The sequence below is a fragment of the Octopus sinensis genome, linkage group LG6 (genome assembly GCF_006345805.1).
Source record: "Octopus sinensis linkage group LG6, ASM634580v1, whole genome shotgun sequence".
NCBI lineage: Eukaryota > Metazoa > Mollusca > Cephalopoda > Octopoda > Octopodidae > Octopus > Octopus sinensis.
In genome coordinates this window covers 44,136,100-44,150,089 of record NC_043002.1, presented here as the reverse complement: position 1 = coordinate 44,150,089, position 13,990 = coordinate 44,136,100, and the positions used below count along the sequence as shown (strand labels likewise).

At 33.6% G+C, this 13,990-nt stretch overlaps 1 protein-coding gene across 1 annotated transcript in view; it reads right to left on the bottom strand.

Moving 5' to 3' along the window:
- LOC115213226 (contactin-like) overlaps positions 1-13,990 on the bottom strand; it is a 252,773-nt gene that overhangs the window by 156,847 nt on the left and 81,936 nt on the right. The window contains exons 8-10 of the mRNA XM_029782161.2: positions 11,093-11,125; positions 7,265-7,424; positions 2,143-2,238 (exon numbers count right to left, since the gene is read on the bottom strand). Of these exons, the coding sequence (XP_029638021.1) occupies positions 2,143-2,238; positions 7,265-7,424; positions 11,093-11,125 (289 nt within the window). The remainder of the gene's footprint in view (positions 1-2,142; positions 2,239-7,264; positions 7,425-11,092; positions 11,126-13,990) is intronic.

The window sequence follows — 13,990 nt, the reverse complement described above, 5'->3', positions numbered from 1 at the left end:
ATTTAAATTTGTGAAGAATAGGATGCTGTGAAAGCAAATAACATTTATATTTGCGAGAAATTGGAGTTTAAAAAATTCATTAAACTTGAAAAATCAAAAGTATAGAAAATTTCTTACAATATGAATTTGTAAAAATATTTCCAGACAGTCAACACTTTAATAATTGCTTTCTTTTAGTACTTTTAGTAATTGTTACATATGTGATTAATAAGCAAATTTCTCCATTATAGTATAGATAGATACATATTATATACATTACGCGCAAACACATATATATACATACAAATATATATATCCATACATATATACATACATACAAATACATACATATATATAGATATATATATATTCATACAAACAAATATATATATATATATTTAAGATACCATATACAAATTGAGATAGGGGTTGTAAATGCAACCCTCCATGGGATAACATATATCCAATATACTGCTAGTGAAGTACTCAACAAAGTTAATACATAAATGTTAATGATTGCGATGCAATCAATTCATTTACTGTATTATATGGGCAAAGGTAAAAAGATTTACCACAAATTACTAATACAAGATAAGAAAATGGAGAAATACATCTAAATCAAATATCAATTACCAGATAATACTCAATCACATACTTTATTAAACCACCACATAAGAGACTGTAGGGTTAAATATAAAAAGCAGAACAAATCAGTGTACATGAAAGAATGTACATAAAAAAGTGTACATAAAAGAGTAATGTTGTATAATAAGTAGAATATATATAAAGTATGTGATTGAGTATTATCTGGTAATTGATATTTGATTTAGATGTATTTCTCCATTTTCTTATCTTGTATATATATATATATTGATTTTTTTCTCTTATCTGATAAGAGAAACAAATCAATCAGAAAGGAACTCTATCTTTTGATAAGCATAACAAATGCGCAACCGGTAAAAAGAACTTTCACCTAATTAAATACACTCTCCCTTACTTAAATTATTTTTGTCAGTATTTTCTTCATTTCCTTTTTTTATATATCACAACTCGTGCTCCACATCTCCTTTTTTAAATATATATATATATTATATATATATATATGGTTGTGTGGTCATAGTCTTGCTTCGCAACCACATGGTTCCTGGCTCAATCTCACTGAGTGGCACCTTGGGCCAGTATCTTCTACTATAGCCTTGGTCCGACCAAAGCCTTGTGAGTGAATTTGGTAGTTAGAAACTGAAAGAATCCCGTCGTATACACACACACATAATATTTAGGTTTTGGGTATGTTCTTTGTAGTACGGTGATAAGCACGTTCACTGCCTATGACTACCTGGCGTCATCCACGGTAATTACACAATTGTGCTGGATCTACCTCAGAAATTCTTCAATGTACATTTGGTATAAAACAAATTATAGAGACGGAAAATGGAATACACGGGAAACTTTATTGCTCACAACGATGTTTTATACTCCTGTTATTTATTTTTCTTAAGTACTCCCCGATGATTAGGAATTAACTGTTACGATTTTCATAACATTTATATTTTACATTATAAATATGAAAAGAGTAACACGTGGGTAACAACGTATATATATACGCTTTTCTGTTTTAAATGTTATTAAATTACCTAATATATTTTCATTAAAACAAGTATTTTATTCCATCTCTATCTCATGGGGCTATTTCTTATCGCAAATAAGGAATAGGGTAAAACACTTCGTTATTTTCAGCACCAGAAATATGCTTAGGTTAAACTGTTTTTGATTAAAATTTGGGCTTATTTTGGTGGTAGATTTCCTATGGAAAGCTGAAAAGATTGGAAAAAAAGGGTTGACAAATATCCCTGCTTATTAAAATTAATATCTTTTATAACCTTAATTCGGGCAAGTTAGGGCCCTCTAGAAACAAAAATTGTATGAATAGAAGGTGGGAGTGCTAAATATTTCACTTATTGTTAGTATCAAGCAATTTGTCACTTTGAGAACCACTTAGGTATAGGTTCTAGTATTACATGCTGTTGATATGAAATAAAGAACCTGACTGAATGTAATAAAATAAGTAATTGTTTATAGCCGGTTCCTTTACCTCTGAGATACTTCAAATGGAGATAAAACAATCTATAAATTAAAGACGGCTTTCTTTGTGGGAAAACTTACGTGGTTTATATCTAATTTCACTGCATATAAGGATTGCAAATTCGTAGGCCTTCACATGGACTGCTTCAGGTCGAACGTTTGAAAATTCACCGAGTGCTATAATTAAAGAACAAAGAAAACTTTGTAAAGAAAGTTTTTTCTGGTAAGTATTATTTCTGAAAGTATTATACATTATTTTTTGAGATACCTCAAATGGAGATGATAAAACATCTATACTTTTTTCTTTGGATTTTCGTTCAAGGCAAATTAAATTTTCACCAGCCGAATATCAACATGCAATACAGGTAAACAAAACCTTCCCTTAATTCTTTGAATGTTATAACAGTTCAGTCCTTTTATTTTATTTTATTTTTGTCCAATGTAACATGTGATATGCCACATGCCAAATTAAATTACTTTATTCTTTTATGATTGTTGCAAAAAATATATTATTTAAAATAGATTTCACAATAAAACATTCTAGAGAACAATTCTGCTTGTTTTTTTGTTTTTTTTTTTGTTTTATAAATATCTTTGATAACTGAATGTTCAAATATCCATAATATTGGTGTTTGTTTTGGAAACAAATGTATGCTAGTTAAGTAGATTAAAACAATTACTGTCTTAAAAAATAAACACTTTGGTAATTATTTCTAAAAATATCCCAAATATTCATACTATAACAAATGAATGTGTTACATTCTCTTTACTCTTTTACTCTTTTACTTGTTTCAGTCATTTGACTGCGGCCATGCTGGAGCACCGCCTTTAGTCGAGCAAATCGACCCCGGGACATTGTTTACCCTTAGAACTAAATTTACAGACCACAGTATCAAATCTGTTAATCTTTATTAAATCTAATTCTATCAGTGGATACATTGAACTTATTAACTTCTAAAGACTCAGTTAGAACATTAGAAAAATACTTTTCCCTCTTTAAGTAACATTAAACATTAAAAGCTTGCTTACAACAAAACTTCCTTTAGTAATGTATCACCACTTCACCCCAGAAAACTTATTATACATCACTATTTACGTGTATTTTCATAGCTATTGACCTAAGCACGTCAGTGATTAGTAACCTCTATCTTACAGTGTTCATGTTTGCAATTATTTCATACAATTTCCAATTTCATTTAATTTAAATATCAAAGAAATAACTTGTTAATGCTATTAACTGGTAAGAAACGTTAACCATATCAAATCAGTTTGAAGACGAGGTACTTTACATAATATACGATAGTAATACTTTAAACATTAGAATGCCCGCCAAACAGAATCATACCCATTGCATACTAATCCAACAACGAAACCTTTACGTTGTCACTCGATCTGCAAAACATATTTGCCATATTTCCTCATGCGACACTTTACAATCTTTAAAACATAGAATACATCGTGTATAGATGCACAGTACATGAGAAGTAATATGAGATGGTCACTAAAGGAATACATATTATTATGTGTCTGCTCAATATTTTCTGATCTTGGAATAAACAACAACAATGATAAAACCCAGTCAACGAGGGAGATACTACGATTGTTCGTAGAAACAGCAGTCAATCTCTCGTAAATTAAATTTTGCCGTCCTAAATATAGGACACACTAAAATATGTAGTTCGCGTACATGATGCATGAAAAAAAAAGATGCGATTGTCATTTCTTAAATGTCTCTGATAATCCGTCTGCTACATTATGGTTGATTTGGATGATAAACGACAGCAACAACAACAGCAACAACAGCAGCAGTCTTTCAGGTAACACTTGAGAAACTGAAATATTTGAACGCATTTTTAAGGATGTTTTCACTTAAAGAAACGTATCTATCACAAATAATGCTATTATAACAGGGAAATCACTCACATTATAAGGTTTCGCCAAACATAGTATACAGGATATAAAGACTGGATGGGGTTTTGGTTGTTGGATGTCTCTCTAAGTATAAAAGACCCATTATCTGAAAATTTCCAGTTTCCATTCTGTCAATAACTTTAGTCTACTTATTTTCGATTACTTTTCCAAACAAAATCAATAAGATGTTTCCTTATGTGTATTTGAATAAGTGCCTAAAATCTAGTGTAAATAGAGTATTATGTTGCTCAGTAATTCAACTTGGCTAGTCTACTTTTCGAATGAAACAACATTAAAAACAGTGGTAAATCATAGCAAATAAACTCAACAAAATCAACAACCAAAAACTGACGCTATCAAGACTGGAAAATACGTCACATTTTCTATTTATTCTTTCAAATTAAATGATTTTTTAGAGGGAATAGCTATTTGTGATAGAATGTGAAAGACTATAGATAGGTTATCCATTGACCAAGGAATTAGTACTCCTCCGCTGTTGCTGCTGTTACTGATGTTCTTTTCCTGTTTGCGCTTGGCAAACACAATTAACTTTCTATTTCCGATCTGTTTTCACTGTAGCTAGGCGCTATGAGAAACCCAGTCCTTAAGTTTAAGTACTTAGTGTGAAGTATAAATGATGATTGTTTTATTATCTTGTAGTTTCCACGTTCTGCTGAAAAGTCCTTATTTGATACATTTATTTATGTATATACGCACAGAACTGAATACATATATGGTATCTTAAATCGCATCAGCAGTGTTCAAGTTATTAAGCTAAGCGAACTGTAACATAGATATAAAGAGTAAATGCTAGAGTTTAACCCCAGGTCAGTATATATATATATATATATAGTATTAATAATAATCGGGAGAGCGGAGATTTCTTACATCTATAATTTTATTAAACAGTTACTTACATGAACCTACGCACACGTTTCAGCTGCATCGACTGCACACTGTTAAATGTGCATGCTAGTGCTAATGTCGGTACAGTATAATCAGGGTCATTTCTTACTGCCATTCGAAATTAAGCGAAAGAAATCAGGAATTTGAATAAATTGTTTTTAGGCGTTAGTGTTACTATAAATAATTGTATTTCCAGTGATCCATGGTTCACCTCGGCTAAGTTTGGATTGTGGAGTGAGGTGTAGTCTGAAAATAGGTTAAGATTAGAAAGCTTACCATTCCACACATTTCAAGGAGAATTTTTATTTCTAGAGGTATACATTTAAATATTGTATATTATTTGTTTTATTGTCGACTCGATTGTTATTCTAATAATTTATAATTTTCATATTTAATTAAGTATACTTATATTTAATAAAATTACATTTATTTTTATGAAGGCACCTTGAACCACGTTCCTGCCTTGAGTTTATAAGATTTGCATTTTGAAATAAAAATTTGGTACATTTCCTGAACACAAAAGTGACATCATTTACTCCCTATGAAATACGATTTAGTCCTACTAATTATTCCCCATTCAATCGAATATATTTTATTACTGTCCTTTAGCAACCAAATTAATTTGCTTAGGCTTGAATGATTATTCTTGTTTTTATCTTTAAAAGAATTTTTGTAGTCAGCTATTCTCCGTTTTATAAAACATGAACTGGTACCTATATAGATGTCTTCTGATGTGACTTTACACCTGTAAACTGCATTTTAAATTTTGCTGTCTGATTTTAACGGGCATAATTTACATTTTGTGCATTCATAATTTTAAACTTTCTAATCGCTTTGATTTTTGGTATTCACTAACTTATTTCGCTTATTTTCCAGGTTATTTCCACTATTCCCATAGTTTTCCGGGTACTGCCCTATCTAGCATTCTTACCATCCCTTTCTAGTCTTGCGTTTGAATTAGTAACACAAGGCCAGCAATTTTGGCGGGGTACACATCTATATTCAATTTCCCAGGAAACTGGTTTTTCAAATGGTTTTCAAAGTTTCACGTGGGTGTATCTATTTTTCAGTTTCAGCGCACTGTTTGGTGTAATTTGACCAATGTAGGAATATCCCGTTTAGAAGAAATCCAAAGAACGGATACCAGAGTGAAACGACAGCGTAGGAAAGACAGAACAACCCTAACCTAATCATCACTTGCAATCCAATGTGATTCTTGCTATAGGTTGTTTTCAGCAAGAAGTGGCCATCAGGAAGCCTGTTATACGCTGCAACACAAATAACCTCCTCCTCCAGACTGACATACACTCAATACTCGGAAACGAGTCTTTACCGACGGCATATATGTATACGAGGATGTGCTGAAAAGTTCCTGACTTTAAGGGGTTCGCAAAATGCCTGGTTAGAGCCCCAAACTTCCAAGTTCTTTTACAGGGCTTAGAAAAACTAAAGGACCGCTGCAATAAGTGTGAGAATCTGCGAGGGGAATATGTTGAATGAAATCATAATTAACTGATCCTCCTCTATTACATTTTACCCAAAGCCAAGAACTTTGCAGCTCACCCTCGTACACACACACACACACACACACACACCCATACGCACACACACACAAATACATACACACATGTATACATTTGGGAAATTCAATTGAGACTGTACTTAATTAAAATAGCTATGTCTGTATCTTAATGTAGATAGACTGTCGATAGACAAGTTATTGAAGTATCTCTCCCGCAAAAACATCGCTTATGGAGTTACTCTGTTAAAAACGCAATAAATGTCAGAGAGTGAGAGAGAGAGAGAGAAATTATTTTGCCAGTAACAGCCACTAAGATTACCAGTTACATTTGGGCCTGTCTGGGCCTTTTGAATCGGCACATGTTCGAAGTTATCTATATGCCCGGACCTCTGATATTCGTTGTCTTTTAAATTTGCAACTCCACAAGAGTTGTTGTCTCAAAACAAATACTACAGTAACCGGCCTATTGACAGTGTGTATACTTTGAGCATGATAAATTAGATGGCTGCACATATTTTTTAGCAACAAAAGCAATATTGATTACAAAAATCAATCTTTATATCTAACTTAATGAGAATGTTTTGTTAGAACGCCGAGCACCGCGGTGTTTATCTTGAGAGATCCTCTCTTATGGTCGTATGATGCACATTATTCACACACACACACACACACATACATACATACATACATACATACATACATACATACATACATACATACATACATACATACATACATACATACATACATACATACATACATATATATATCTATCTATATATATATATATGTCGCATATTTCACATACAAAAATGTGCAACAACGTTGTTTATCATTAACTTTCTTATTTCATAATTTACTTACTTCCGAACGTAATTTGAACGGGGTTTCCTAATACACGACCGAAATCATTCTCTGCACTACACTGGAAATAACCTTCGTCGAAAGCTGCTTGTGGCTGGCTGATTGTTAATCGGCCATTCGTAAGAGTATACCTGCTACTTGATGCTATCTCAGTTCCAGACTCCATTGAAAAGAAAAAAAAAGACATACAGTTTGCATTAATAACTAATCACAGCATAATACTCACCTGTACACACATACACAAATACATATTGTTGTTGTTGTTATCAATATCATTAAAATCCCCCTCTTCCTCCTCCTCCTCATCATCATTATCATCATCATCAAGCACTATCGTCATCATTACCATCATCATTATTGATAAGATAAAAGCGCGAGCTAGCAAAAACGTTAGCACGACGGGCGAAATGCTTAGCAGTATTTAGTCTGCCGTTACGTTGCGAGTTCAAATTCCGCCGAGGTCGACTTTGCCTTTCATCCTTTCGGGGTCGATAAATTAAGTGCCAGTTACACACTGGGGTCGATATAATCGACAATCCGTTTGTCTGTCCTTGTTTGTCCCCTCTATATTTAGCCCCTTGTGGGTAGTAAAGAAATAAGTATTTCGTCTGTGTTTACGTCCTGAGTTTAAATTCCGCCGAGGTCGATTTTGCCTTTCATCCTTTCAGGGTCGATAAATTAAATACCAGTTCTGTACTGGGATCGATCTAATTGATTGGCCCACTCCTCCAAAATTTTGGGCCTTGTGCCTATAGTAGAAACAAATATAGTTCCTGTACGATAAGATAGTCACAATTGGAACGCTTACATCATAGTTTTCTTCGACCATGACTACCTAATGCGGTGTTTCACAAGGAAGGCTTTTGAGTAGTAGCTCGACCTGCAAGAAATGGCATCCAAGTCTCTCTCAACTCATACCCTGCAATTTTGAGTTAGGAAACGATACATTGGAAAATGTAGTAGTAAATATAAAGACAATAAGATATATATGTACATGCATATACACATACATACATACATACATGCATGCATACATACATACATACATTCATACATACATACATACATACATACATACATACATACATGCATGGATGCATACATCCATACATACATACATACATACTTACATACATAAGTGTTTGTTCGTGTGCTAGGTTGTCAGATAAATTCGTTCGTTTCTATCAAATGTTATTTGAATTGAAACGAAAAATGTATTTATCTTACGTTTCATGGGGATTTTTGTAGCTGTGTTCTTCCTCAAAAATTTTTGTTTATCGTTTTTTAAATAATTTCAAATAAATGACGACGTAGCGCACAGCAGAAAGAAAATGAACGTTTTGAACACCTGCTTTTCTTTGCTTTCATTTAAGATTCCAAAGTTGCCAAATATGTTTTAACATTTGTTCGAAAAAGATGCCATTACTGAAAGAACTGCATCGAAATTGTTTTCACGCTTCAAGGATGGGAAATTCAGCCTCACAGTATCTCCACGTCCCGACCGAGTTATTCAGTTCAATGAGGATCCTCTTAAACATCTATGAGGATCTGCGTCATGCCCCTCAGAAATTGGCCCAGCAAACGGGATGCTTTTATGCTATCATTGCTAATACCATTGCTGACACCGTTACCTGACACCTTCACTTGACACATAAAGTCCAAAACATCGATGCAATGTACCACACGGTCTGAACGAAAGCGACAAACTCCAATGCATCTCTATATAGCCAGTTTGCTCGCTCGACACAAGGCTACTTGTGGACACAGATTTCTTTACCCATTAGTCACTGGGGACGAAAAGACGTGCCTTTACGCAATAAGAAACAACGGACAGAAAAGCTGAGTCCCGCCGATAAGCAACAACACAGGCTAAAGCCAAAACTATATCCACAGACGGCAATGATCTGCGTTTGATAGGACTAGCACTTCCTAATCCCCTGGACATATTTTTCCTCTTTTTAACTTTCTGGGAAGTCTCCCAATTGCGAGAAATTTCTGGAAGAGGATCCGTAGTAGTCTTGCTAGAGCCCTTTTGCATTCCTTTTGGAGGATTGCTGAGAATCTATCAGGTCTGTGACTGAGTTTGATCTCATTTCATCAATGGCTGATTTTGCAACAGTTTCCTCGATTTCGACGTTATCAATATTTGCCATCTCTTTGTATAAAGCTGTGGTGCTAAAGATCTCATCAGGCATAGCTATTTGCAAGTGTCCAAACAGAGTAGCAAAAACATTCTTTTATTGTACATTCAGTATTTCACTTATCCTCTAAGGGTATGCAGTCACTGAGTCATTTTCTTCAAACAGTAACCCTATCTTTTACCGCACTAAAGTAGGCGTTTTTGCAAATCTGTAGAAAGCTTTAGGGTTTGTCTGTATATTTTTGACGCTCCTGGCTTCTTTCTCTGCTCTCTCCTTTTCTCGCTATCCTTAGCATTAGCTTACTAATTACTTTTAACTTAGATGGAATTTTTACTCTGTTCAGTATTTGATATATTTTGATTGAAATACCTTTTCAAAGTGATTTTATTTTAATGATAGGAAAGTAAAGTTCTTTTTGGCCACATACATATCATTGCCTCATCCTCATTATAATGAAATAAGTACTCTTTGTCTATATATAGAGATAGATAAATAGATAGATAGATAGATAGATAGATAGATAGATAGATAGATAGATAGATAGATAGATAGATAGATAGATAGATAGATAGAAGGAAATAGTCAGCAATTGGATAAAAACTATTTATTTAGGTGTTTCGTTCTTTTGAGGGATCTATCAATCCATCATGATGAATCCCTCAAACGGAAAAAAGCACTAAGTGTATTGTTTTTATCCAAATCCTAACTATTTTCTTTTTCTTGAAGTTCGTCCACCTTCAGATTTCACCCGTAGCTATCCAATAGTAGTATTACACGTACTACCAGGTTTGCGTTGAGGCTTGTATAGAGTGTAAATGGACAATTGAATAAGCTTGAGGCAACAAGAAGGCGTACAGTTGGACATTTATTTGTGGTCACTACAATTAATCTCTACAAATAAATGTCCAACTGTACTCCTTCTTGTTGTCTCCAACTTATTCAATTATATATATAATTAAATTTACGTTGTCAAGCGTATTTGAAGAGTCAGAAACCGGTCTTGCATTATCCGATTCTAGGTTGTTCATTTATCGAATGTTCTTCCTAGAGGTAAGACAAATTTTTCATGTTTGTTGCACACACACGTCTTTGCTAGCAAATACGCAGTGAAGCTATACAATAGCGTCGTATTTGTATCGATTGCTATTTCCCAGTAAATATTGGTGCCTTGTTGTACCACTTGTCTATTTACATACATACATACATACATATATATATATATATATATGTGTGTGTGTGTGGTGTGTGTGTGTGTGTGTGTGTGTGTGTGTGTGTGTGTGTGTGTATACTTCATAAAAAGCATTCTAATTCACGCATTCTAGCAAAGATGAATTTGTCGTCGGTTTCATCGATGAATACTTCAGTTATTTGATGAATAGAGCTATCCGTTGTATTCGCCTGTAGCTTACTGCTTACTGCACTGCCACATACATTGACATTGTTGACGTAATTTTCGAGTGATATAAGTATGACATAAAGATAGAAATAAAAGTGATAATAACACCTTAGATCCTGCGTCTGATCGATAAAGTCTGACTTGAGTTTAAACAACATGTGTCTCTTTTCGTTATTATACTGATCCTGAAATTTCCCTATATGCTTCCTAGACTCGCAAAATCACATATCAGTTATACAGTAAGATAGATAATATGAGTGTGCATGTGATAAATACTTTTTTAATCCTCACCTTAGTAATTCCTTCGCCAGATTGAATGATTTTCTGTAATGGAAGAAAATGAAAAAAAAAATATCAATCTCAATCTGAAATTAGGGTAAAATTTGAAATGAATAAAGAAGGTAAAAGGTTATTAAAGTAATTATTAATGGCGGTAGGTTGGTGTCTTTTCAAATCATTTTGTTGGGTGGGAAAGTGTCCAGCCCATTATGTTTGCAGGACTCCGATACTGTTAACGTTGAGACAGTTGAAATTGTTTTTAGTAGCTGCAACTCGGCTTCTGTAAGAAAAACATGGGCAGGGGAATAACTGTTCTGAAGTTAAATATAACAGTGGTTTTCATTGTATTTCATTCTTCCATACTCCTCAGAATAATTTCTGATTTAGGCAGAGGACCGGCAATTTTGGGGAGGAGTTGATACCGTGATCCCAGTAACTTAATGTTATCGACCAAGGAAGGATGAGATAAGATTGCCCTTTGATGGGATTTGAACTCGGAACGTAAAGAGCCGGAACAAATACCCCCAAGACATTTTGTCCGATGCTCTGAAGAGTCAGCCATCTACTTGTCCTCCTTATACCATAGAATAACTACCAGTCATATTCTGGTGTTTATTCAATCGACTGTAGGCTTTACATGATTGACGGAAAATATCTCAAGTGAACGTATTGTATTCTAATTAGAAAAAATGAGTTAACTTATTCTCAACTGTTCGGGGTTTTTCAGCCCATTAATACTTACATGTAGCTCTGCCGTCTATAACAACTCTTCTATGAGTTAATTAATCCCTCTCTTTACAGGAAAAGGCAAGACACAGAATCTACTGAACATTTTAGTTTCTAAGTAGAATTTAATTCACTATATCTACATAGGCTCAGGGGAATTATAATCATGTAACTTATCAATCATGTAACTTATTTCTCATCGCTTCCAAAATATCTCAGTATTCTACGTTTATATTAATAAGTTCATAACTGCATGCTGACTCCAGGTGAGGTACACAATAAATATTTATAAAATATCTCAGGTAATATGCTGAAGAGTTATTCTATTGTATTCTGCAAACTGACTGGAAAATTTTATCGTAATAAACAAACAAGATACTCATTAATTTTACAGAACCCTTGTTGTTTAAGCAGTGAGTCATATCGTTCGCAAACATTTTCTTCTAATATCAAGGTGGAGCAGATAAATTAGAATAATTTTAGTACAGATATACAACAGTGCAGATGATATGATAGAAATATCAGTTTCTATTCTGATATTATACAGACTCATCAATCTGAAGTTCGCAAGTTTATATCAGAAATATAAGATATTTTAGAAAATATTTTATATATATATTTTTAAATATAAAAAATCTTTATTAGAGAAGCAAATTATGCTTAATTCCATAACGAATAAAGTATTAATTACCATTGTTTATGCATTCATATTGCTTTGGAACACCAGGGTTCTAAAATATCGTATATGTAATAAAAGAGTAGAGCCCGAGGAAGCTAATGGTGTTTAACATCGGTTAAATATACTATATGCAAATTAAACATTGGACTAAATTATAAGCCGGGGAAAAGAAGCTTTCGTCGGAGAGATAAAATTTCAACTGAAGGTTCTGCTCGAAACATTAGGTTTCTTTCACGAGGTATAAAATTTATTCGATCGTTTGTATTGTTTCAAGAAAATCTCTTGAGAAATGCATTAAATTTGTGCTTGAGAGGAGTAAATCGAAATAAATGTAATTCGAAATGTTATTTTAGAAATACCACTTCTGTATATTTGCATTTTTTGAGTTCCGATGACAAACATATATACAACCTATCGTCACAATGACAAACATAAATACATGGCTGTGTGGTTAGGTAACTCACTTTACAATCATCTGGTCTCGAGTTCAGTGCCACTACCGGTTGCGGCGGTCGAGTGTCTTCTATTATAGCTCCCTCCGGTCAATAGATTATCGGTGAATTTGGTAGAATCTGTGAGTAGCCCTTCGTGTGTGTGTGTGTGCGCGCGTGCACACATACCTGTGTCTCTACGTCTGTATTCTTGTTCCAAAACGCACCACTTGGTGTAACATAGCGGTTTGGCAAAAGAGACCAATAGAATAAGTAACATGCTTAAAGCAATTACTGGGATCGATTTCTTCGACTAAACTCTTCAAAGCGGTGTCCCAGCTTGACCGCAGTCATTTGACTGAAACAAGTTAATGATAAAAGATATCACTATAAATATACATATATATATATATATATATATATTATATATATATATATATATATATATATATATATATACGATGTTGTTTTATAAAAAAGTGATGTTCGTGATTGTTTTTCGCTAGACAACTAGACAAGCAGTTTTAACTAACCACATATCACGCGCAACCAAACGAGAACTTTTCAATTCTGTACCCTTTCATAAATCTTAGAAGTGCTGTTTAGTTTCTTTGACTCGGCAAAAGTCTTATCGGCTGAGACAACACGGTATATTATTTGCTTTTTATATCCGTAGATATAAAGAAAATCTGAAATCGGTCAAATGAAATTATATTCTATAAACGTGTAATTTAAGGGAAGGTGGAAAAATGGAATCTGTTATGTCTTTTAATGCATTAGTGATGCAAAGGAACTGAAGAATCTACAAAAATCAAAAACTGACTGATGGATTTGGTTGGCCAGAAGATTATCTTTTTACTCTACAAAGAAAACTCAGTCAACTTGATCGATATGCCAGAATTAGTAGTCAAATGTTTCTCAAATTAAAGTGTAACGTCTTGAAAAGTGACAGACACATGAATGTAAGTAGTCCTAGACATGCAATTCCCGAGAAAAGGCCAGAATGTTCAACATCAGGTCAGAGATAATGTGGATAATAACATTTTTTCATGACCTGCTAAATCTTGTGAAGAA